The 26,125-nt window shown below is 44.0% G+C and overlaps 2 protein-coding genes across 2 annotated transcripts in view; both read left to right on the forward strand.

The window, feature by feature from the left end:
• The first annotated feature begins 852 nt into the window (after nucleotides 1-852).
• On the forward strand, nucleotides 853-10,649 carry mex3b (mex-3 RNA binding family member B). The gene is made up of 2 exons (XM_088295543.1): nucleotides 853-1,437; nucleotides 7,874-10,649. Exons 1-2 carry the CDS (start codon nucleotides 1,215-1,217, stop codon nucleotides 9,232-9,234), a joined length of 1,584 nt encoding a protein of 527 aa, XP_088151669.1. The 5' UTR covers nucleotides 853-1,214; the 3' UTR covers nucleotides 9,235-10,649.
• The window catches only part of tmc3 (transmembrane channel like 3), an 84,966-nt gene continuing 66,712 nt past the window's right edge, over nucleotides 7,872-26,125 (forward strand). The window contains exon 1 of the mRNA XM_088295540.1: nucleotides 7,872-7,933. The gene's annotated coding sequence lies outside the window, so the exon portion shown is untranslated. The remainder of the gene's footprint in view (nucleotides 7,934-26,125) is intronic.

Consider the following 26,125-nt stretch of genomic DNA (forward strand, 5'->3'; position numbering starts at 1 on the left):
TAAGTAGCTAATTTATTTGTGCTAACGTCTTTAGTTTTAGCGGCCTGAAGCTAATTGTTCCTCTTCGCTGTGCCGTTGTCCCACTCTTAGCCTGGGAGGGGATGGCCACTAGATCCATGCCTGTAGGCTTTCTGCTGCCAGCTGCCGTCTGCCTCTTGAGACTTGACATGACGCAGTGCTTCTCAATTATTTTCTGCTACGCCCCCCTAGCAAGAAAAGTTTGCGTCCCCCACCACCACCCACTCTCCCCCGCAACTATAAATAATAGCATTTTTGTTGCAAATCAAACCTAAACTGTAGAGTTAATACACGCTGCGCACAATGGGCAAGAAGAGCGCCATTGCCCACTACTGGAATGGATGTGCAATTACACTTTATTGTAGTACGGTGGAAAAAAAGCATGTTCCCCAGTGTCACACGCGCCCCCTTCAGCATTGCACCCCCCAGCAAAAAAAAGAAAAACTTTTAGTACGTGCGCACACAATTGCGATCCTTAGCCGCTCAGTGAGACACTGGCTTAAAATCACGACTGAATTTATTAAGGGGGTCGATTTTCGTGCTGACATAATTTTTACTCATACTTATTATATCAGTGTCCATGTTTGGGCCAAGCAACTGTCCTTTTAAATAATTTAAGGTGAAAAAGAATAAAAGTGAAAGAATACAAAATTAAACAACAACTAACAGTGTACAAAAAGATGCAATCTTTATGAAACAATGGGACATAAGGAAGAATGGGCGTCAAAGAATGAAGCGACCACGCCCACTCCAAGCGTAAACAGCCAATCAAGCTTGCAGATAGGCGAACAAAACCCCAGCGCGCCGCATCGTTCCTGCCCAGCCAATGACGTCATGCACACGACACTGTCTGGCTGCAGAAGGATTTATTATAAAAAAGCAATAGGGAAACTAAGGACAAGGAGGACCCTTGTCAGGAAGGATTAATGCTTTTATATTCCTGGACTCCACGTGCCTTTTTCCTGTCATTATTATTGGATTGGGATTGGATCGGGACTTTTTTGGTATTTGAGAAGACAAAGTGGGCAGCTGTTTTTGTTCCCTTCCACTGTTGTCCACGTCTTCAGCCGCACTGATTTACTTGCACTGACCGGCTGTCTCTTGAAAACTGGCTCAGTTGCCTTCCCCCGCCTCCTTCCCTTTCCTCTTTACCCGGTCTCTCCTTTTGCACACTCCTTTTTTCTTCGGTTCCCAAAATGCCTAGCTCACTGTTCGCGGATTGCACCGTGCAGGGAGATGCACTGGACGACCAGAGAGCCCTGCAGCTCGCCCTGGACCAGCTCTCTCTACTTGGGTTGGGTAACGACGACAACTGGCTGTTCGACGACAGCGAGCAGCCTCCGAAAAAGAGTGTCAACATGACTGAGTGCGTTCCAGTAGCCAGCTCCGAGCATGTGGCCGAGATTGTGGGCAGACAAGGTGAGTGAGTGTCCGTCCCTGCCGGATGTGGCGCCCGAGGCGACAAATTATATGTGCACAAGTATGGACTCTACTTCAAGCAAGGTATCACCCAAGAGATGTATATGACTTGTGTCTTCAGTGTTGCCAACTTGGCGACATTTTCGCTGTTTTTAGCAACTTTTTCGACTCATCCAGCAACTATTTTAATACAATACAATAAAATGTAATGCAAAGTAATACAACTTTTTATATTGCGCATTTCAACAACAGCGAGAGTAGAAAAATGACAAAATTGGTGCTATTTATTTAATTTTTTTTTTGCAATGTCTTATTTCCTTAACAGTGGAGGGAAGCAGTGACAAAGATGATTTGGTGTTATATTTCTGTAGACAAATCTACAGTTTCATATACTGTATGTAGTACGTGTAATGTTTAATGTAATTATACTATGTATTTATAGGTATAAGTTATTGCTATATCGTTATACATCACTGTAAGGAATATCATACTTCCAAGGTTCCCATATTAAGGTTGTTTTCTCTAAATACATTAACAACGTTAACATTGGGACTTATATTAGGATTGCATGTACAAAATGACATCAGGGCCTAAATGCCCCCCAAAAGATTAGTGATTTAATTTTTTTTGGTGATGATATTTACGCGAAATTGTCATGCCCCCTTTTGGAGCTCGCCTTGTTTTTTTTTCCGGTTTCACCGTGTACGTCATAGCAGGGAGGTAATATTGCTCAAATTGTCAGTTCTGTTGCGAAAACTGCGACCCGATGACCACTATGCTGTCCTTGCTCCAAAAAACTGTTTATTTGGAACGTGGTTAAGGCGCTGTATTGCTGGTGAAAAATCGATCTCCACTTACACTGGCTGAAGCGGACAATACAATACAAGAGCTAGAACGTGCACATGAACACAGACTGGTTATATTTGGGACATTTAGCTACACTAAAGTTGTGTCAACTCTCAGGAGGCAGACAGCCATTGATAGTGGACAGCAGGCGGGCATGGATCTTAGAATAATGGCATGGCCAATAACAATCAGCTTCAGGCCGTTAAAACAAAAGGCGTTAGCACAACAAAATTAGCGTCTAACTGTCCAGCTTGCCTCTTCATGGTGCAGTGTTGCCTCCCAAACAGGTGCATGCGTTGTCCAACACTGCTTGCAGCCGCCAGCTTCGGCGTGAGATTGAGTGGTCGTCGAATTCAGTTAATGACCTCATTGAACACCGGAGCTGTCTTGTACGTTGCACACCGCGGAGCATCTTGTGTGCTTTTAGTCGGGGCGCTTCTGTCTCATATATGTATCCCTGCCAGTGCATCTGCTTACTTCCACAGTAATAAATCAGCCACAGAGAGGTTAATCCTTTTGATATGTTAAAGTGGTCATAGGTAGGGATGTCCAAATGAATTCTGGTGCCCAATGATCGCTGTTTTGGGGCATTATAAGCAATGAAAGTACAATGATTTCCATTGGAGAGTTTTTAATCGGTCCCTTCAGTGACTCTCACGGAATACATGGGAAGACTGGAGGCGGGAGGGGCTATATTCCTCATTAAAAATAAAAGTAGGCGTTTTCGAAGTTGTCTCTTATTTCCTAATTTCTCCAAAATGAATGGACAAAAAAGAAACTGATAACTAATTTCAGTTTCCTGATCAAAAAATATATAACCTGAATTTGTACTTGAAAAATGGGCCATCTTGGCTGGCCAGATACTTTAAAGTCGAGGTTAGCAGGCTGGCTCTGCCCTCAGCAAGCGGCCCAGTTTCTTGCGGCCTCTTTGCAAAATTAATTGTCCACCCCTGATCTAAAGTAATATTGGTTCGTCATTAGTTTACATTTAAACCTACAGTATAGTAACTGTTTCATTTTGTCACAAGTGTCAATTTATTTTAAATGTGCAACTTCCCTCCACTTAAAACAGACTGATTCATCCACAGAATATTTTCAACTGGGGTTCACTCTTAAATGTACTCATGTTTGCGATTTATCCAGAATAAATATAAAGAAACGTGTCACTGCAGTTTAAACATGAGATTAAATGAATAATGTTTTCACATGTTTCGGAATATTTTATTGAACGTTAGTCATTCAAATAGATTTTTCAATTCTTAAGTATTCTATTCATTCACCATAAATTGTTGGAATTTATCTTTATATCAATGTTAGAATTTAACTTTAACCCAATGTAAACTCAAATAAGTAATCTGACTCCAATTTGCGACCTTACCCAACTCTCACTCATCCAACAATATGCGCGCTCGTTCTGCAATAGAAAGGTATCAGGAAGCCGGCATTTTCACGCACAAAGTGGATTTATACCCAATACAGAATTTCTACATGGCACCTGGTTCTCGGGTCCCTCTCAATACAACTCTACACCTCTCTTGCCACCAGCGAATGTGTTCTACCTCCGAGTTGCCCAGTAATTCATACTATACAACATGCAAATGGCACAGACAAAGGCATCCTGGCATGATTCTATTGGCTATGTGTATTGCAGTTAACTTTAGCTCGCTCTCATTGGTCTTTCTCCTCCCGCCGAATCCCGTGGCTCCTCCTGCGTGCGATCCCCGATGGCCGCTCCTTCAGCCAATGCTCCCGGAGTCATCTCGTCTCGCTCAGCACCTTCTGCTTCTAAAACATTCCATTCTTGCACAACCCCCGCAACCAGTTTCGCTCCACCAATCACACTCTCAGCATTTTACAATATCACATTTTCATACATTGGATGCACCAACATCTAATGAACTATGTTAAGCTCAAACTCTTATATTCCTTTAATAGTCAAAAGTATGAAATCCTTTAAGTGTAACCGAAGTTTAGACCATGCTAATGACCAGACCCTCATGAGAGGAATGCATGAAGATTGGATCACAGCTGCACCACAGAAGGTGTGAACGAGACCCCTCTGAAACAATGGACTTCCATGCCAGGATCACAAAAGTGACTCCTAGCAGTCTACCCCTTGTTCTGTTTCAGGCTGACTGCCATTTACATTATCCTTTAGAGTGTTAACTCAATGATCCACAGCTCTGCCTGCGAAACACAGCCACCGATAGTGAATAATCTCCGGACTCCCACAGTTAACCAGTGTCTTAGTCATAAAGCAGTGTCTTTCCGACTGTGTCTTTGGACTCGTGTGGATGATTCAGTCCTGCACAATCTGTTCTGTTGCAGTCTTTCTTTTATGAAACCTCTTTGTCCAACTCTATCCTTGCTAACTTGTACTTTCAAATTATTTGGGTAATTTTCTCATCACTCCTTTTATCTCAGCAGAAACAGTTTGAATTTACATAAAGGGCTCTGTTTTCATGCCCAGAACAAGTTTGGCACTCTGCGCGGTGCAAGTATGCACAGTGGCAGGCTAGACTAAGTTGTGGAATTTTTGCAGACCCGTGCAAGACGTTGCAGTGTGGCACATTTATTAAAAAAAATAATAATAAATTCAATATTGTGCCGTTGTGGGTGTTAACACAGCTCACTTGTTTTTTAGCTAATCAAAGTGGATTTTCTTATTCCCATTAAATGCTGATTGATTTGGTTGCCTGCGGCAGATTGTGATGCGCAAAGTACGTTTTAAGGACCTGCAAATAAACCTCCATGGACAGATTATGTAAAATTGGCTATCGTGAGATCACAGATCTATGAAGTTCACACTTGGGGACCACCTTCCACCCAGATTCTCATGTTTGCTGCACTAAGTAAGTCTTCCCATCCCCACACTAGGCCCCAACCCCACCCTGCCACTGATTATTGCCAACCATGGTAATAACTAGTTTTAATTATAATTTTAGTAAAGTTGAATTTTCCCAATTTTTGTGGCACCCCTGTAAGCTCCACCACGTGCTGCATTTCCCTGTATTGTCTATTGGGCAAGCCGGCTCGTTGCATGTCAGGACACTGTGTTGAGTAGCACCTCCACAGCTTATTGTCCTGTTTAAATCGGACCCTCAAATGCTGTATTGGGTTAGTATTGTGTTGTGTAGAACCACCTCAACAGCAGCAGGATGGGACAACAGCCAAAGAATTGCAAATACAGTAATACCCCGGTTATCGCGGTTAACCACCCGCGAAAACTGAAAATCCGCGAAATAGCGGCGCACCTTCAAAAATGCTTAAATAAATAATTAAAAAAAAAAAAAAAAAATATATATATATATATATATATATATATATATATGGGTAGAGAGAGAGAGAGTGAAATTCATGTTATAACAAAAAAAACCAAATTATTATTAAAACTTATTTTTTAATTCCCCAGCCATTATTTTCGTATTTATTCAATTACTTCTTTTTGTATTTATTTAATTACTTCGACTTTTACCTGCTGGTACGCCGTCCGGTGTGCCCTGTGAATGTTATGATCCTCCAGCAGAGCTGGAGGATTGAGCAGGACTCTCCAAACGCAGACACGGGGAAAAAAGGTGGTGATACAAAGATATTTATTATAATCACAATATAGTCAGTGTAATCAGCGCGTCTCGCAGCAGCTGACGGCATGGCGCGAGACGATCGCTGGAGGAACGCCCACACAGCTGAAAAAACAAAAACACACGCGGCATGACAGGCACGGATCATGACAGTGAAATGAAAGGTGACATTCTTCATTTATTTATTTATTCATTCATAACTGACAGCCTCACGCTACGCTCGTGCCCGGGCGGAAGAGGTGCTCCTATTCGGCTTAACTGTGACACACGCCCGCCCTCCTCCTCCGGAGCTTCCATTCGGTTAAACTTAGGGGCCGCTTGGAACCGCCCGTACCCGGGGAAGGTGCTCCTCTTCGGCTTACTGTGACGCGAGCATGCGCTCCTCCTCCGGAGCTTCCATTCGGTTAAACTTAGGGGCCGCTTGGAACCGCCCGTGCCCGGGGAAGGTGCTCCTCTACAGCTTAACTGCCACGCACGCCGGCCGGAGCTCTGGTACGATCCGAACCGCGCGAAACGTCGCCACCAATCGTGTCCGGGGGAACGTGCTCTTCTTCGTCCACTCTCTTCTTCGTCCACTCTCCTCTTCGGCGCACGCCGGCCGTCTAACCGCTCCAGCGCCCCCTCGTGCCGCTCGACCCGCGAAGCACTGAAGCCGCGAAAGGTGAACCGCGAAGTAGCGGGGTATTACTGTACCACATTTGCATGAGAATTATAGCACCACTCTTGATGCATGCTGGACGCCTCTAATACCCCAGACAACTAGTTCAATGACTCTTGAACTCTCGTGACTGTCTAGCGAAATCTGTCAGGGCGCTGGGGCATAATCATTTAAGGAAGATCGCGTTTAACCTACATTAAAGTATTTGTGCTGAGTCAATGCACCACGAACCGGAGTTCCAAATTGTAATGAGATTAAACACTATTAATTGTAGTTATTGTCTTTTCTACAAGTGTGTGTAGCCTCAGAATTAGCCACCCATATGAAATATATTTCTAAAAAGCTTGTGAAAAAATAGTGCCACATTGTATAAAGGTTGATTAATGGCCATTCTTAGCTTGAAGTGCACTGCTCTCAGTGATAGTGTGTTTTGACATATGTAGGTCACCGATTGCAGCTGTCTCTTTATTTACTCACGATATAGTTGCCCAAAGGCTCGTAGATCGATCTCAGTCTTACAATGACGATTCTGCAAGATCAAATTGGGACAACGGTCATGGTCTTACCTCACCACACAGCTGAGCTCTTTTCCAGCTGCGGGGCGGTACTAGTGCTAGGTTACATATGCGGAATCCACTCTACAACTTAGCCACCGTCACTGCTGCTGTTGTTGTTCTCAGAAAAACAAAGGGACTGCAAAGAACCACCTCCCTTCACTACACGATATGCATTGGAAGGCAGATATTTCCCCGTCAGACAGATCTCTTTTGGAGGTGATTCCAGAAATCAAATGAAAAAACACATGACAGTTATTATTCACTGCATGCAAGAGACATTTTCTCATGTGTCCGTCGGCATTTTGATAAACTCTGTTAAATATTGAGTGAAAAATATGCCCCAGCCCGCCTCCCGCCCCCAACCACTCTTGAAGTGGGCTGTCCCTCATTCAGATTGACATCACCCTCATCTGATTATTTCAATCTTCCAAGACCGTGTCCTCAGCTGGTCCCATTTCGATAATAAATGAGACATTTACTGCATTAGTACTAAATTATGACATTATCATGAAGCTTTTTTCTTTCCATTAGATTAGCAGTGATGCCCCCCCCCAGAAAAAACGACTAAATGATGATACTTTTGCACTGTTGCATATTCAGACACTGTGTGATTTCAATTTGACCCTCTTAAATAAAATAGTTTTCACCAGATTTCTAAGGCCATCAACCATTTGAGAGACTAATATTAAACAAGAAGTAACAATTTTATGATTATAATATATCATATACAAAAATTTGAACCCAATGTTGTTTTAGAACCTACCTTGACTTTCACCTTCTGTTCCTTTGCTCAGGTTGCAAGATTAAAGCACTGCGAGCAAAGACCAACACATATATTAAGACTCCAGTACGAGGTGAGGAGCCAGTGTTTGTAGTGACGGGTAGAAGGGAGGATGTGGCAATGGCCAGGAGAGAGATCATCTCAGCAGCAGAGCATTTCTCCATGATTCGAGCTTCCAGAAACAAAAATGCCGGCACAAATAGCAGCGGTACTTCAGTCCCTGGCACTCCTAACCTACCTGGACAAACTACCATCCAGGTGCGAGTACCTTTCCGTGTAGTGGGACTTGTTGTAGGCCCCAAGGGTGCTACAATTAAACACATCCAGCAACAGACCCACACTTACATTGTGACTCCTAGTCGGGACAAGGAGCCTGTGTTTGAGGTGGCAGGGATGCCTGAAAATGTGGACCGAGCCCGTGAAGAGATTGAAGCTCATATTGCAGTGAGAACAGGGGGTCTTATTGAGGTCCAAGATGAAAACGACTTCCATGCCAATGGAACAGATGTGGGGTTTGATCTCAATGGGCACTCCACTGTGTGGTCGAAGCACAGCGTCGGGATGACACTTACCTCCGTATGCAAGCCGTTCTTCAAGTCCCGCAATGACTCGTCGTCCTCCCTCGGAAGCGCCTCCACTGACTCCTACTTTAGTATTAATTCCCGCATGGCAGACTACAGCCCGCCCAGCCCTGCACTGAGTTACACGACCAACATTAATTGCAACAATAACAACAATATCAGTTTCAGCACAAAGGACAATGGGTTTGTTTGTGGAAGTGAGGCAATCTCTCTTGACTGTACTGATCAGACTTTTGATTCCACACCGGGGTTTCAACCTTCGCCAACCCAACCATCCATTTTCTGGTCCCAGTTCGAAAATCAAATTCACCCCTATTTGACTGGAGGCAGCTCTCCCGTCTCCACACCGGATATTTTTCCCGCCAATTCTAATGGTGTGATGGTGAATCAGAGACGAATGAATGGAAACACATCCCAGTCTAGGATGTCACCGCCCCTCATCACTGGTACCAACGTCAACCAGTTACCACGAAGGGTCTGCACTGACCCAAGTGAAGACTTGCACAGTTTCCCTGGCTATGTCAACACAGTTGCCTCCCTGACAAACCCTCACCTTCCCTGCGTTCCATGTGATTCCTCTGTCTCCCCTTCTTCCTCCTCTTCCTCATCCACCAGCCGCAAAGGCAGCCGCGATTGTTCAGTGTGCTTTGACAGCGAGGTCATTGCAGCACTGGTCCCCTGTGGACACAACCTCTTCTGTATGGACTGTGCCAATCGTATCTGTGAACGAAGAAAGCCTAAATGCCCTGTTTGCCACACTAGCGTTACTCAGGCTATACGCATATTTTCATAAAAATGGAACTCTTCATATTGGTTTCATAGAATCAATAATCGTCATCGATTTGTAATATGTACATAGGATTACATGCATGTATATTAGAGGCTGTGGGACGAAAAGGAACAGAATTGTTGGATCACGTAAAAGAATGTACTGTGACTTGGGGAAATATTTTCAGCATCTAGACTTTCTGAAAATAGTTATCAATTGCTCTAGTCAAATGTACTTAATATGTATGTGACTAAGCTCATTAGAGTTATGATACAGGTAGGTGTGTTACTGGATGAGCCATCCCGATTGCCAAAAGCAGGGTTGTCTAAACTCTGGCCTCAAGAGCAGCTGTCCTACATCTTTTGGATGCATCCCTCCTGCAACACACCTGGTTGAAATGGTCAGGATCCTTTTCAGGTTTTTTCCTCTCACTGATCACTTGAATCAGGCGTGTTGTAGGAGGGACACATCAAAAACGGGAAGGACAGTGGTCCTCGAAGACTGGAGCTGGACATGCCTAGCCTAAAGGAATGAACGGTAATAAAGACGGTTGACGATAACTGGGGAACTAAACATTAGTGTTGACACACAAAGACACTGTTCGAAGAAATATCCGACACATTAACAGTATGTATAGAATACATTTTCTTGAAATTTTAAATGACAACAGACTGAAGTATTTTTTCCTTTTTTGACTTGAGAAAGTATATTTTCAATTGCAGATGTTTACACACATTTTTAGTTCAATGAACCTTTTGTAGCTTGGTTGAAATATTGTTTATTTTTTAGTATGGCTTAATGGCAATGATCACTCTACACATCATTTTAATATCCTACGCGTGTGCCCACAAAAGCCCACAAAAATATGTATTGCTTTTTACAATATTCTGATGAAATGAAATTTTAATAGGTTCAGCAACATTTTAAATCTGCTTGACTTAGCATATTTTTATTCAGTATTATAAAGCATATTTTATTTTATGAAACATTGATATGTGGAAAACTTAGCGAGGTGAACACAAAGAAACATTTTATGCTTTCTTAAATGTGTATGTATTGGATTTTGGTGGGAAATACAGGATTCTTTTGCACCACTAGTTTTCGTATTTCTATTTTGATACATCGTTTACCACTCGTTCATGTATTTGTTATTATTAGCGTAAATGTACTTTATTTTAAGAACAAATATTTTATTTAATGATAAAGGACCTGGATCCTCATGGTCAAATACAAATTTTATATTTCCTGAGACAATATTTTAAGATGCATCAAGAGTTTTTATTTTTCTGAAATTAAAAGTTATACAAGTAATGGTGCCACTTAATTTTATTTTGTAAGTATTTCTATTTCTATACAAGCCAAATAAAAGAATGGTACATTTGAAGCGTGGCAGTTATTTTAGACTCAGATTGTTTTCTGCTGTTCAGAGCAGGCAACGTCACATTGACCATTGTGGTCGCAAATAATTGTCAAAGTTGTCAAATTCTTGCGGGAGCCTATCCCAGCTGTCTTCAGGCAGTAGACGGGGTAAACCCCAAACTGCCTGCCAGTCAATCGCAGGGCACACAAAAACAAAAACACATCATGGCACATGCAGACACATGGGGCCAATTTGGAGTGTTACATCTACCGACTATGAGTGTTTTTGGAATGTGGGAGGAAATTGGAGTACCTGGAGAAAACCCACGCAGGCATGGGGAGAAGAATCAAACTCCACACGGGAGGGCCGGAGCCTGAACCGAATCCCGCACTTCTGAACTGCTAAGCCATTGGGCTAACCAGTAGTCCGCTGTTCCACCTTACCGGAACTTGTTTTTAAAAATATTGCACAAATTCCAAATTGGGCTTTAATTTTGGTAAAATAAAATAGACCACATTTATTTATTGATTTTTTTTTCATTGTCATTGCTCCTGTTATGCAGCAACCTAGCCACACATTAGTGTAGCGTATTTGAATAGGAGCTGAAGTTAAGTATAAAAAATGTAATAGTATAATTTTCATCAGCCAAGACGGCCCGTTTTTCACGAACAAGCCCAGATTTTGTGATCAAGAAACTGAAATTATTATCTTTTTTTATCCATTTTGGAGAGATTAGGAAATAAGTGATGAACAGTTATTATAGTTTGGGATTTTTCATTTTAGTTTAGTTTTTATTTTGTTTTGACTTTTTATTTCTATGTCAGTTAGTTTTAACTCATTTTTAGTATTGATTTATTAGTTTATATTAATTTTAGTTTAGTTTTTATTAATTTTAGTTTTTAGTAACGTGGTGTATTTGTCAGGTGCATTTTTTTAAAGGTAACAAGTATTGCTCATAAAAAAATTTTAAAAAACGATCCATCCACTATCTATCCATCCATTATCTATGCCGCTTCTCCTCACTAGGGTCGCGGGGGGTGCTAGAGCCTATCCCAGCTATCTTCGGGCAGTAGGCGGGGGACACCCTGAACTGGTTGCCAGCCAATCGCGCTCACTCATACCTAGGGGCAATTTCGAGTGTCCAATCAACCTGCCATGCATGTTTTTTTGGGGAATATGGGAGGAAACCCACGCAGGCACGGGGAGAACATGCAAACTCCACACAGGATGGCCGGAGCCGGGATCGAACCCACGCCCGATGCTGTCTCTCACTGTGAGGCCATCGTGCAAACCAGTCGGCCACCGTGCCGAAAAAGATAACACTTGAAAATGTTCTTAATTTACTGACAACAATGCTGAATAACCATTGCAAATAAAACTTAATCCCATGTGCAATAAGTCCAAGAAAAGTGCAATGCATTAATGCTGCTCTAAATTTTGCAAAACTTTCAAAAGTTACTCCTCTATTATTCCTCTCCCTATAACCCGTGCAACTCAATTGAAAAAAAGTCAAACCTTTTGAGAAGGGCAGCAAAAACAGTTTTATGACTGTCTGTGCCTGTGTGAACGCAGTTTTATTTGGTATATAGCCTTCTTTCGAATTGGTTCCAGTCTTAGCAAAAGAAAAACGAGAGAGAGAGAGAGAGAGACTCATTATCAACGCATTACCTAACTTAGGACGTCCTGGTGCCATACGGTTAAACAACCGTCGTAAATCCAGCGGCACCATGATTTACGTTTTAAATTATCACAAAAAGATTACAAATATGAAAAGGAAGGATATTTTCTTCACTGTTATTGTTTTTTTAATTTTGTGAGCAGACAATGTCGTTTTAGTTTATTGTCACAAAGCCATCCCGTTTTTATTTTATTCCGTAAAAGAAAAGTTTATTTATTTATTAGTTTTCGTTATTTTGTTCATTTTCGTTAACGATAACCTTGTTGACGACTTCAAAAACACATACTTTTAATGAAGAATATGGCCATTCCCCCTCTGCTCTCCCTATTTCACTGCGAGAGTCACTGAAGGGAACGATTACAAACTCTCCATTGGAAATCATTGTACTTTCATTGCTTATAATGTCCAAAAACGTGATCAATTGGCACCAAAATTCATGTGGACATCCCTCCCTATGACCACTTCAACATATAAGGATTAACCTCTCCGTGGCCGATTTATATGATAATGAGGAAATATGGAAGTGAGCATAAGGTACCTGCACAGTTACAAATATGAGGCTGGGAGGACGTGCATAAAATGCCAGTTGGGATATTTACAGAGACTGAAGGGGGAATGAGTAGATGTGCACATTTATTTGGATGAGGATTGACCCCAGTGTTTCAGCCTTCAACATGTCATCCAATTTGAAACGAAACAGACGAAATATAGTTCCAATGTGGCCACACTTAGCTTTGGAGTTGGCCTCCCCATTGAAACTTTTTGTCCACTGAACATTGACGCTCCGGAAGCGGCCCAGAGTAAAAAGCACATGTCGCTCCGCGATGCGCACCGTTCAAGAAGACGGCCCCGGTGTTCGATGAGCTCTTTATCTGAAATTGACGCCCACTCACTCTCATGCCGAAGCTGGTGGATGCTAGTGATGTCAGATGATGTTAAAGATCCATGCCCGCCCGCTGGCCGCTGTCAGCCGCCGTCTGCCTCCTGAGAGTTGACACAACTTTAGCGTAGCTAATTGTCTGAAATATAACCAGTCAACGTTCGTGTGCGCTTTCACGCTCTTGTCCGCGTCAGCCTGTGTAAGTGGAGAAGAGATTTGCACTGTATTTTTGATTTTGAGGAGGTGATCACATGAGCTCGCGTTTGATGTCAATAATTCCAAACTATTATGCTTACTTACTTCCACAGGTTGAAGTGGACAAGAGTAGTAATGAATTTTGGTGGCAATCGGTTACCATTTTAGACAACAGAACTGACAAAGTACTTCAATCGCTTGCTTGGCACACGCAGCCTTTTCATGAAAAAATGTCCACAGACTGTTGAAGACGTGTGATAAAACATATTTATTGGCGATAGAAAGACAAACAGCGACATCTCTTGTTTGATGTACAAATCCATCTATCCATTTTCAATACCGCTTCGCCTCACTAGGGTCGCAGGGGGTGCTGGAGCCTATCCCAGCTATCTTCGGGCAGTAGGCGGAGGACACCCTGAACTGGTTGCCACCCAATCACAGGGCACACAGAGACGAACAACCATCCACGCTCACACTCATACCTAGGGGCAATATAGAGTGTTCAATCGGCTTGCCATGCATGTTTTTGGAATGTGGGAGGAAACCGGAGTACCCCGAGGAAACCCACACAGACACATGATGGCCGGAGCCGGGATTGAACCCACGACCGCTGCTGTCTCTCACTGTTAGGCCATCGTGCTAACCAGTCGTCCACCGTGCCGCCCCTGATGCACAAATCGACTCCCTGATTTGTCAGTCCTCTGCACAATCCTGACGACTGCACTCCTCGGATCGTACTGAGCCAATGGCCGCTAAAACTGATTTTTTTTTTAATAAATTATATTTTTTAATAAAAAAAAGAAAGTAGAAATTACGGTTTTAAAAACGGTCAAATATCAACGGTCAAAAACCCATAAAATCTAAAATTGCAAGTCATTATACTAAATACGTAGAATTACCGTTAATCATTGAATTATCCAAAGTAACGTCTCTACATTAAAGGTTTTGCTGATGTCTGTTTTAATTTACAGTATAAAACTGTTAAACATTTTGTAAAATCAAATCTTTTTTTCCAGGAGGAATATGTAAAAATATCCTATGTTTGGAAAGTAGCCTAATGTTGATTTAAATGAAAAACATATATATTTAAATAATATCCATCCATCCATTATCTGAACCGCTTCTCCTCACGAGGGTCGCAGGAGCCTATATATATATATATATATATATATATATATATATATATATGTATATATATATATATATATATATATATATACATATACATATATATATATATATATACATACATACATACATACATACACCCCCCCCCCCCCACACACACACACCCCCCACACACACGCACACACACGTACAGACAACCATCCATCTGCGCACACACTCATACCTTGGGGCAATTTAGAGTGTCCAATCAACCTGCAATGCATGCAGAACATGCAAACTCCACACAGGAAGGCCGGAGCCGTAATCGAACCCAGGACCTCTACGCTATGAGGCCATCGTGCTAACCTGTCGTTCATTCTGCCGCCTTACATAACATTATTAGGAACAACTCTTATTTGATATAGGATCCTATGTGCATATATGTGAATCATTCACAGATATGATGTAATAAATTCAGCAAAAATTGAGTGAAGTTTTCTGTGTGGAAGATTATTTCTCTGTTACAATGCGAATTCACAAAATAAACAAGAGTCGCCCCTCTAGTTACAATTAAAGATAACAAATTCAATCTTAAGAAGAAAAACTGTAAATGTTGATTTTTAATGTTATTTGAATTTGATTTGATATTTGATCCATATAAACCTCTGAAAGTAAAAAACAGCCATGCATTTCACAATTTTATTGGTGTCAAGATGCTCATATAATGGGGATTAACACTGGATCAATGGACCTCCATTTATTTTTTCCCCCAGGGCTCTTACAGATTAGACTTGCCACTGCAAGTCCATCAAGACATCATTAATGAACTGTCTTAAATTAAGACATAAAAACAATGCCATTTAGCATTATAACGATGACAATGCAAATTAGCTTTTTGTGGAGCATCACAAAATAAAATGTTGGGTGTTGTGATAAATTACATCCATCCATCTATGATCCGATCTGCTTCTCCTTACGAGGGTCGCAGGCTTGCTGGAACCTATCCCAGCCCCAATATGATCCAGGTCCAGGCATAAATGGATGTTCCCGTTTTTAATGGACTCACCTCATTCTGAGAACGGGACCACCCCCCTCACCCCCTGCCAAACACAAGTGCCCCGTCTGCCGGCTTTGTCCACCCTGAACTGTTTGCCAGCCAATTGCAGGGCACACAAAGACAAACAACCTTTGTCGCTCACACTCACTCCTAGGAACGATTTAGAGCAGGGATCTCAAACTTTTTTTTGTGGACGGGCCGTAGTTACGGTTTCCCTCAGAGGGCCGTTATGACATTACCACATACACAAAACAAATTGATAGTCAATTTTGAAATTAGAAGCCAGTAAGTAATTCTTTGTTCGACAAATGTTCTATTTATTTTAAAGGGGGAGGATTGGTAACAAATAAATTGCAATAATTCATATCAATGTTATTAAAAGTGAAGTAAATGTGGTTGAAACAGAAAGTTGACACATGATTTGCCCTTTGCGGGCCACATAAAATGAGGTCGCGGGCCATATCTGGCCCCTGGGCCTTGTTTTTGATTTGGTGTATGCAATCAATCTAGCGTGCATGTTTTTGGAATGTGGGAAGAAACAGGTGTGAAGGTTGAAGAAAGAAACAGAAGGTTACAAAAGAGGCACCCAAGCCTCAGGAGAAGACAGAAAACAAAAAAGAGGAGAAGAAGCCTGAACCTGAGCCTGTAAAAAAATAAATACAGTAATACCCCGCTACTTCGCGGTTCACCTTTCGCGGGTTCAGTGCTTCGCGGGTCTAAAAAATATTCAAAAATTAAAAACTTTTTTGCCCGGGCACGATCGGGGCTCTCCATCCGCTCTGCTCCGCGGGGGCATTGTAGTTTCGCCGAGCGGCCCGACGGGGCGCCGGAGCGGTTAGACGGCCGGCGTGCGCCGAAGAAGAGCGTGGGCGAAGAGGAGAGTGGACGAAGAAGAGCACGTTCCCCCGGGCACGATCGGGGGCGACGTTTCGTGCGGTTCGGACCGTACCAGAGCTCCGGCCGGCGTGCGTGGCAGTTAAGCCGAAGAGGAGCACCTTCCGCCCGGGCACGAGCGGGGCGACATTTCGCTCCATTCGGGACCGTGCGAGAGCTCCGGAGGAGGTCGGCCGGCGTGCGTGGCAATTACGCCGAAGAGGAGCACCTTCCGCCCGGGCACGAGCGGGGCGAAATGAAACCGAGTTCAACCGAACGGAGACACGCTTCGGGGGAGCAGGTCCGGCGTGCGTGACAATTAAGCCGAAGAGGAGCACCTCTTCCGCCCGGGCACAAGCGGAGCGCGAGGCTGTCAGTTATGAATGAATGAATAAATAAATGAAGAATGCCACCTTTCATTTCACAGGGCACACCGGATGGCGTACCAGCAGGTAAAAGTCGAAGTAATTAAATAAATACAAAAAGAAGTAATTGAAAGTTTTAATAATTAGTTTTTTTTTTGTTATAACATGAATTTCACTCTCTCTCTCTCTCTCTACCCGTATTCTATATGGTGTACTGTATACAGGGGGGTATACTGTATACCTGTATAGGTTTTTTTAAGCATTTTTGAAGGGGCGCCGCTACTTCGCGGATTTTCAGTTTTCACGGGTGGTCTCGGTCCCCATTAACTGCGATAACCGGGGTATTACTGTAAATAATTTGATCCGAAAACCTACGCAGGCACGGGGAGAACATGCAAACTCCGCACAGGAAGGCCGGAGCCGAACACACCTTTGAACTGTGAGGCAGATGGCAGCTTGATTATGTAAAATGACAGACTCACCTTGAATACTGAATCGTGTCTGTGGCGAATAATAATAATAATAAAAATAATATAATAAAAAAAGCACACAAGACAACTTAGAGCTCTTCCAGAGTGTCTGCATTGTGCGTCTGCAGACCATTTGTGGATTCACGCCAATACATGTTGCATGCATACACAAAGGTCCACACATTTAATGGTGGTCCTGCAAAAACAAATTTAGCATAATTTAAGTGAGTATTTATGCCCTGTCCCTGAAGGCTCTGTGCAGATAGAGCACCAAGAGCCCAGTCGGGACAGGTGCGAATTAAGGCTTGGGTGGAGCAAAACTTTTTCGAAGCAATGTTGGAGGGGGGCTGTATTTTGTTGTTAAAATATTACTTTTTAATCAAGAACTGTATGGGTTTACACTTTTTCTGGTTGTTTAAAACGGACATAGAATATCAACTTGTTTTTTTCTTCTTCATATTCAGTTTGAGGGGTGGGATTAATAATAGGTGTGCTTCAGCTCCCTCAAAAACGGGGCGAGAAACATTGATGAAGATCCGCAATACAAAGATCCCGGTGATGTTAACATTTCTAGTTATTGAATCTAACTGACATGGTTTTACTTTGTTGTTTTCGATTTTCAACTTTACTTTCATGTTTTTCCCTGTGTTGCTTCGTGTAACTGACTCATTCAGTTTATTGTGTCCACCTGTGCTTGTCATCTCACTCGCTAGTGTTAGCCAATCTAGTCTAGTCTAGTTTTTTATTTATTGATTCATTCCCGGCCAGTATACACAGTCTCTCGCACGTCTGAGACATCCTTCAAACCGAGATGAGAAGAGTGGATGCGACAAGTCGTATCCCTCCAGAGTGCATCAGGAATCACTGCTCTCTCGCCTTTGAAAACAATTCGTTCCTGATGACTTAACTCATCCTGAAAATGAGTAGAAATATGGATATCCGCTGGGATGTCTTTTTTGTTCTTTGGCCACCCTTTTCGGATCAGATTTATCAGCTATTGTAATTTTTTATCCTCTTTTGTCGCTAATCGAATTAAGGTGAGTCTTTCAGTCGAGATGGGCAGGTGCTCAATCATATTAACAGTTTCCACCCCTGACTCCATGTCCACTTCCTGACAGTCCGGTAAATATGCTCTGCTCAAAGTATCAGCTACCAACATGTCCCGGTCTGGTATATAAGTCACATGTATATTGTACTTCTGTCGCTTGAGCAACATTCGTTCTAGCCTCTTTGGTGCACTGAGCAAAAGTTTTTGTGTACGTTTTCCAAGGGCTTGTGATCACTTTGGACGGCCACCTCTCTTCCATAGGTGTACTGATGAAATTTCTCCATTCCAAATACAATTGCGAGGCATTCCTTCTCTATTTGAGCATATCCCCTCTCTGTTGGTGTCAGGGCTCTGCTACCATATGCCACTGGCTTTCCATCCTGCATGAGGGCAGCTCCCAGTCCTGTCTCTGAAGCATCACTCTTCAGCGTCATAGCTTCTCGCTGGTCATAGTATTTCAGGACTGAAGCGTTGGCTATCTTTTCTTTCAGTCGCTCAAACGCCCCTTCCTGGACCTCTGACCATTCCCACATGTTTTCTTTGTGTCAGTTGTCTCAAAACTTCACAGTCATCTGACAAGTGTTCATAGAATTTTGATAGGTAATTAACCATACCCACTAGTCGCTGTACTCCTTTCACATCAGAAGGTATCGGCATCTCCCGGATGGCTCGCACTTTCTCTGGGTCTACACACAGTCCCTCAGCGGTCAGTAAGTGTCCTATATAAGGTACTTTTGTTTGTCGCAGCTTGAATTTAGTTTTATGTTTTTCTCTGCGCATCTCTGTAAGAAGCGTCTCAGTTTCACATCATGGTCTCGGATAGCTTCCTCCTGGGTTGTCCATTCTCCTGTAATTAATAAATCATCAGCAATGATGTATGTTCCAGGTAGGTTTTCCAGTGCATGTGTGAGTTTCCTTTGAAGGATCTCTGGCGCTGGGCTTATGCCCATTGGCATCCTGAGCAACCTAAAGCGTCCAACTGGGGTTGAGAAGGTTGTGAGGTAACTTGACTCCTCAAGTTTAATGTGCCAAAATCCATGTTTTACATCACAAACGGTGAATACTTTTGCATTTGCAAGTTCTGGTAAGATGTCATCTATTGTTGGGAGTGGAAAATGGCTCAGTTTAAGTGCTCGATTCAACAGTTTGGGGTCAATGCAGATCCTCAATTTCCCACTCGGTTTTTCTCAATGAAACCATGCTACTAATACAGTCTGTACTTTGTTTCACGGGTGCAATGATTTCTCTTTTTACTAGTTCCTTTCACCCTTTCAATTGTCAATAAACCTGGAGTCGAGTGGTCAAGCTGGTGTCCAGAGTCTTGATGCGTGGAAGGTGTTGAACTTACTGCCTTCGTGTTCAGGGAACTTTAGGAAGGCAGGACAGTGAAACGACGGCCTCATTGCTGAAGATAGTATCAGTTATACGTTGGACACAGAAAATGGACCACAAAGAAGAGTCATTAAAAAGTAAATCCCACGGCCCATGTTCATCGATAGCATCTACTGGGAGTGCTGCAGTCCGGGCACGTGCAAAGGCTGAGGCAGCGAAAGCACGCCTTGCTTTCGGTGAAGGGGAAATCGTCCTTAAAATGGAAAAGGCGCAACTAGAGGCAGAAATGGAGAAGCTGTCGCTGGAGAAAGAAGCAGCTGCTGCTGTTGCCGAAGCAGAGACTCTTGAAGCTGCTGTGGAAGAGAGGGAGCAATCCAGCAGAAAGCTCCAATTTGGAGAAAGTCCCCTTAACCCTGTAGAACGGACCAAACAATATGTTGTGGAAAAATCAAGACAACATTCAATCACATTACTACAAGAACATGCTCAGAATGAACCGGGTGAGCTAGACGCAGAGTCCCTGTTCTCTTTAGATACGACTGGACAGCTATACAGAGATCCAACAATGGCACAACATCTACACTCTCAGGACAAGAGCAATCAACTATGTGTGGAGTCATTGCCACGAAACTCTATCCAAGCTCAAGGTCTCAATACAGAGAACACTCCAGCCGGTGCTAGACTCCTCACCCATACATCACCAAGCAGAGTAGCAGCTCAGCAGTCCCAACGCACTCCAGGCATGCATTCGACGCCCAATCGTGCACATAGCTATCACAACGTTTACCAAGCGGCCAGCAACAAAGTTCCTCCACATCCCATCGTGCCAAGCCATCTACCACAAAACGCCAATCTCGACCAATCAGGCATAAACGAGTTTGTCAGATTCGTCACCCGGCGTGCGCTGGTTATCACAGGTATGACCCAATTTAACGACCAGCCGGAGAGCTACAGAGCTTGGAAGCGGTCCTTTCAAAACGCAGTGGCAGGACTCGACCTAACATTCAGCGAGGAAATAGATCTACTGGTAAAGTGGCTTGGGAAAGATTCAGCAGAGCATTCAAAACGTATTAGGGCCGTTAATATTGATCATCCCCAACAGGGACTGCAAATGATTTGGGACAGACTGGATGCGTGCTATGGTGCTCCTGAAATGGTGGAAGCATCACCAACTTCCCAAAAATCACCAACAAAGATTATATGAAACTTCACGAGTTCAGTGACCTACTGATGGAACTGCAAGCTGCGAAGGCGGATGGAACCCTCCCTGGCCTTCACTACCTTGACACGGCGAGAGGAATAAATCCAGTGGTCCAAAAGCTGCCCTATAATCTGCAAGAGAAGTGGCTGTCGATTGGATCCAACTACAAGCAATGCTATCAAGTTTCGTTCACTCCCTTTTGCACCTTTGTTGACTTCATATTTCGCCAAGCTAAAATTAGGAATGATCCCAGCTTCAACTTTGTTAGTCAAGTGGACACCTCAAAAGCTGTCAAGTCTTTCAAAGCAAATAAACAAAGAGAAATCTCAGTTCACAAGACAGACGTCTCTACTACTGAGAACAGAACTGGAGAGGAGAACCCTGATCGCCAGTGCCCCATCCACAAAAGCCCCACCTACTACGTAAATGTCGGGCTTGTCGCGAGAAACCCATAGAGGAAAGGAAAGCATTCCTCAAAGAGAACAAGATTTGCTATAAATGTTGCACGTCAACAAAACATATGGCTAAAGACTAGTACACAGCCACATGCGCCGAATGTGGGAGTGAGAAACATAATTCTGCCCTTCATCCTGGACTAGCGCCGCAGACCGAGGAGCCACTTCCCTCTATACAGCATGGCGGGGAGCCAGCTTCTACAGAGCCTTCCGAGGTCACAAGTAGCTGCACTCATGTCTGTGGTTGAGATCAAAGTGCCAGGTCATGATCAAAAATCTGTCTCGTCAAGATCTACCCTGTCAACTGTCTATGCAATCCTCAACGAACACAGTAACAGATCCTTGGCTCGTTCAGAGTTCTTTGACACTTTCAACATACAAGGGCCCTGCTCTCCGTACTCCCTCCGCACCTGTTCTGGGGTGACAGAGACCATGGGGAGAAGAGCTTCAGGCTACCAAATCAAACCTATGGATAGTAAGGTCAATCTACCGCTACCGTGTCTCGTGGAATGAAACGAAATTCCCAACAACAGATCCGAGATCCCAAAACCCAATGCTGCATCCAACCAACCCCACCTCAAATAAATCGCTCATCTCATCCCAACACTAGACCAGAGTGCGCTCATTATGCTTCTTCTCGGGCAAGACATTATTAAGGCCCACAAGGTCCGCAAGCAGATAAACGGCCCTCCTTACGCCCAAAAATTCGACCTGGGATGGGTGATTGTCGGAAATGTTTGCTTGGGAGGTGTTCACAAACCTGAGACAGTAAATGCCCTTCATACAAGGACAATAGAACGGAAACGCCCCTCCATCTTTGAACCTTGCCCAAACGTCTTCCAGGTGAAAGAGCGATACAGTCAGCTTCAGGGTTTCAGTCATCCTAAACTACAGTCAACAGAGAAACTTACCTGCAGTAGAGAAAACGAGCAGTTGGGCTCCACTCTGTTTCAACAAACAAAGGACGATAACAAGGTGGCCCCATCTATTGATGATATTTCGTTCCTGGAAATTATGGAAAAGAACCTAAGGAAAGATAAAGACAACAGCTGGGTAGCTCCGCTGCCATTCAAGTCACCAAGGCGTCGTCTTCCCGACAACAAAGTCCAAGCTTTAAACAGACTGTCATTGCTATTACAGAGTCTCAACAGAAAGCCAGTGATGAAAGAGCATTTCTTCACCTTCATGCAGAGAGTCTTCCAGAATAAACACGCAGAAGCCGCACCGTCTCTGAAGGAAGGAGAAGAGCACTGGTACTTTCCGACCTTCGGTGTGTACCATCCAAAGAAACCGTAAAAGATCCGTGTGGTGTTTGACTCAAGCGCCCAGCATGGAGGAGTCTCATTAAACAACGTGATGTACACCGGACCAGACCTCAACAATACCCTGCTCGGGGTCCTCCTCAGGTTCCGGAAGGAACCCGTAGCAGTGACGGTGGATATCGAACAAATGTTCCACTGCTTTTGTCGTCATAGAAGAGGACCGCAACTTCCTTCGGTTCCTGTGGTTCAGAGACAATGACCCATCCCAGGACATCATTGAGTACCGCATGAGGGTACATGGTATTTGGGAACAGTCCCTCTCCTGGCCGTCTACTGTCTTCGGCAGAGTGCAGAAGAAGGCGATGCAGATGTCAAACAATTCGTTAACCGGGACTACTACGTAGACAACGGCTTGAAGTCATTCCCTACAGTGAAAGCAGCAGTGGACCTGCTCAAGAGAGCACAAGACACTCTCTAAAAACCACACGAAACTACTACTACTAAGACACTCTCTCAAAATCAAATTTGTGACTACATAAAACCACCTCAAACAAAAGAGAATTGATGGAGGCCTTCCCATCCCGAGACCATGCGACCGACTTCAAAGACCTAGATCTCGGTTCTGATGATCTTCCCATGCAGAGAAGTATGGGCCTCAACTTGGACCAATGTTTGACACCTTCACCTTTAAATTAAGTGATGAAGAAAAACTTTTTACACGCCGAGGCGTCCTGTCGACTGTGAATAGCATCTATGATCCTCTCGGATTCATCGCCCCAGTCACTATTCAGGGCAAAGCCATACTTAGAGAGCTGACAGACAACCACAGCGATTGGGACTCTCCCCTCCCTCATGAGATTAAAGAGATGTGGATCACATGGCGATCCTCTTTAGACAACCTTGTCAGTCTCCGGATACCTCGTACTTATGCAGGAACATCCCTCTCAGAAATGTCACACAGAGAAGTTATGCATCTTTTGTGATGCCTCAACTATGGCAATTGGTGCTGTAGCCTATCTCAGGCTAACAGATGAGAAAGCGTAATCCATGTGGGTTTCGTCATGGGAAAGGCGAAGCTGGCTCCTCTCCCTGAACACAGAGTGCCGAGGCTTGAGCTCTGTGCAGCCGTCCTTGCAGTGGAACTTGCTGAGCTCATCTCCTCAGAAATTGACATAGAGTTGGACGACACTACCTTCTACAGTGACAGTAAGGTAGTTTTGGGATACATCAAGAATGAGACTAGAGGCTTCTATGTGTACGTCAGTAACCAAGTCCTGCGGATGAGGAGGTCCTCTCGCCCTGAGCAGTGGCAGTATGTGCCCACGGAACAGAATCCTGCAGATATTGCCACAAGGTCAGTTACTGACGCGCGTCTCCCAGAAACCAGCTGGCTGAGTGTTTCTAAAACAACCCATGAAAGTCCAGCCTGAAGAAGACACCTTCGACCTGGTGAACCCTTCAACAGACCCAGATATTCGGCCCCTGGTGTCCACAATGAGCACAACCATGTCGACCAAACACTTCTACTCGCAGCGCTTCTCTAAGTTTTCAAGCTTGCTCGCCTCACTCACATTGCTCGCCTCTTTCAGAAGAGTCCTTTAACCAAACTGAGTAGTTGTAAAGGCTGGCATCATTGTCACCTTACAATCTCCATCAAAAAACTTTCACAGTCTGAAAAAACCATCATCCACGTTGTTCAAGAAGAGTTCTACGGACTCGAGTACACCTGTCTGCAAAAGAAGGAAAATCTTCGAAAAGACAGCCATCTCAGAACCCTAGATCCCTTCATCGATGCTGATGGCCTACTGCGAGTCGGAGGTCGTGTCAGAGAAGCACAACTCCACCACGAAGAAAAAAATCCTCTTATTATCCCTGGGCAAACATCACATTGCAACACTCTTGGTCAGACACCACCATGAGAAAATTCTACATCAGGGACGACTGTTCACTGAGGGAGCCATTCGAGCTGCCGGTTTCTGGATCGTTGGTGGGAAAAGGCGTGTGAGCAGTGTGATCCATGGGTGTGTCACGTGCCGTAAACTGCGTGGCAACCCACAAACACAAAAGATGGCTGATCTTCCGGCAGACCGTCTGTCTACTGATCCTCCATTCACAAACGTTGGCTTAGACACGTTCGGCCCATGGACTGTGTCTTCACGCCGCACAAGGGGTGGCCTCGCCCAGAGTAAGCGGTGGGCGGTGTTATTTACCTGCATGAATGTACGAGCTGTCCACATAGAGGTGATTGAATCGCTTGACACCTCATGCTCCATAAATGCTCTCAGGCATTTTCTCGCTCTGAGAGGTCCTGTAAAGCTCATCCGTTCTGATCGAGGAACCAACTTCGTCAGCGCTTGTAAGGAGCTAAAGATTCCCTCGAATATCGATCACTCTTCAGTCGAGAAGTTCCTCCTGGACCAAGGATGTGCATGGGAATTTAACGTTCAACAGGCCTCTCACATGGGCGGATCATGGGAGAGGATGATTGGAGTGGCACGTAAGATCCTGGACTCCATGTTCCTCCAGCTAGGAACTTCAAAACTCAGCCACGAGGCACTCACCACATTGATGGCAGACCTCTGATTCCGGTGTCTACTGACCCAAATGATCCTCTCATTCTTCCACCAGCAACTCTCCTGACCCAGAAAGTGAGTCTTCCTTTAGCTCCAGTGGGAGACTGGATTAAGGACCTCCACAGGTCCCAATGGCGCCAAGTCCAACATCTGGCTCAGACTTTTTGGGATAAATGGAGGAAGCAATATCTCGCATCACTTCAGCCACGACGGAAGTGGCAGGCTCCCATCCCAGACCTTCAGCCTGGAAGCATTGTCCTTCTCAAGGACAGTCAGTTTGACAGAAATGAGTGGCCCCTGGGATTGATTACTCAAGTGTTTCCCAGTAAAGACGGCAAGGTACGTAAAGTCGAGGTCAAGGTCTCCAGGGGAGACGGGACTAAACTCTACCAACGTCCTGTCACAGAGACAATTCTCCTACTTGCTGCTGACAAGAAATAGTAAGATCTATGTTTTGGACTTTTATGTTGTGACATTCGAGAATGCCAAGCGGGGAGTGTCCTGCCTCTGCTAGGCAGATAATCTCCTCTTATTCAGACTAACATGTAAGATAAAGAAAAAGCCCACTCATTCACTAGTAAGATATTTCCGCTTACTAGTTCACACGTAAGCTCAGAAATGCCCATCACATGTTAACTAGTAAGCTAAAAAATGAGCTTACTAGTGGGCATTTTTATCTTACATGTTAACTAGTAAGATACAAAAATAAGATTACTTGTGAACTGGTGGGCATTTTTATCTTACATGTTAATTAGTAAGATACAAAAATGAGCTTACTAGTGAACTAGTGCGCTCAAAAAATGCACACTAGTTCACCTGTAAGCTAAAAAATGCCCACTTGTTACTAGGTTACTCGTAACATGTAATGGCCATTTTTTTAGTTTACATGTTAACTAGTAGGCGGCACGGTGGTCGACTGGTTAGCACGATGGCCTCACAGTGAGAGACAGCATCGGGCGTGGGTTCAATCCCAGCTCCGGTCATCCTGTGTGGAGTTTGCATGTTCTCACCGTGCCTGCGTGGGTTTCCTCCGGGTACTCCGGTTTCCTCCCACATTCC

Source organism: Idiotropiscis lumnitzeri, chromosome 5 (genome assembly GCF_059441095.1).
Source record: "Idiotropiscis lumnitzeri isolate Australia: NSW breed Sydney's pygmy pipehorse chromosome 5, RoL_Ilum_1.0, whole genome shotgun sequence".
Taxonomy (NCBI): domain Eukaryota; kingdom Metazoa; phylum Chordata; class Actinopteri; order Syngnathiformes; family Syngnathidae; genus Idiotropiscis; species Idiotropiscis lumnitzeri.

Bases quoted from the DNA above. Each gene is read 5' to 3' on its own strand.
- mex3b (XM_088295543.1), top strand. From the start codon at position 1,215: ATGCCTAGCTCACTGTTCGCGGATTGCACCGTGCAGGGAGATGCACTG. The intron at 1,438-7,873 runs GTGAGTGAGTGT...TCCTTTGCTCAG, and splicing joins CGAGATTGTGGGCAGACAAG to GTTGCAAGATTAAAGCACTG.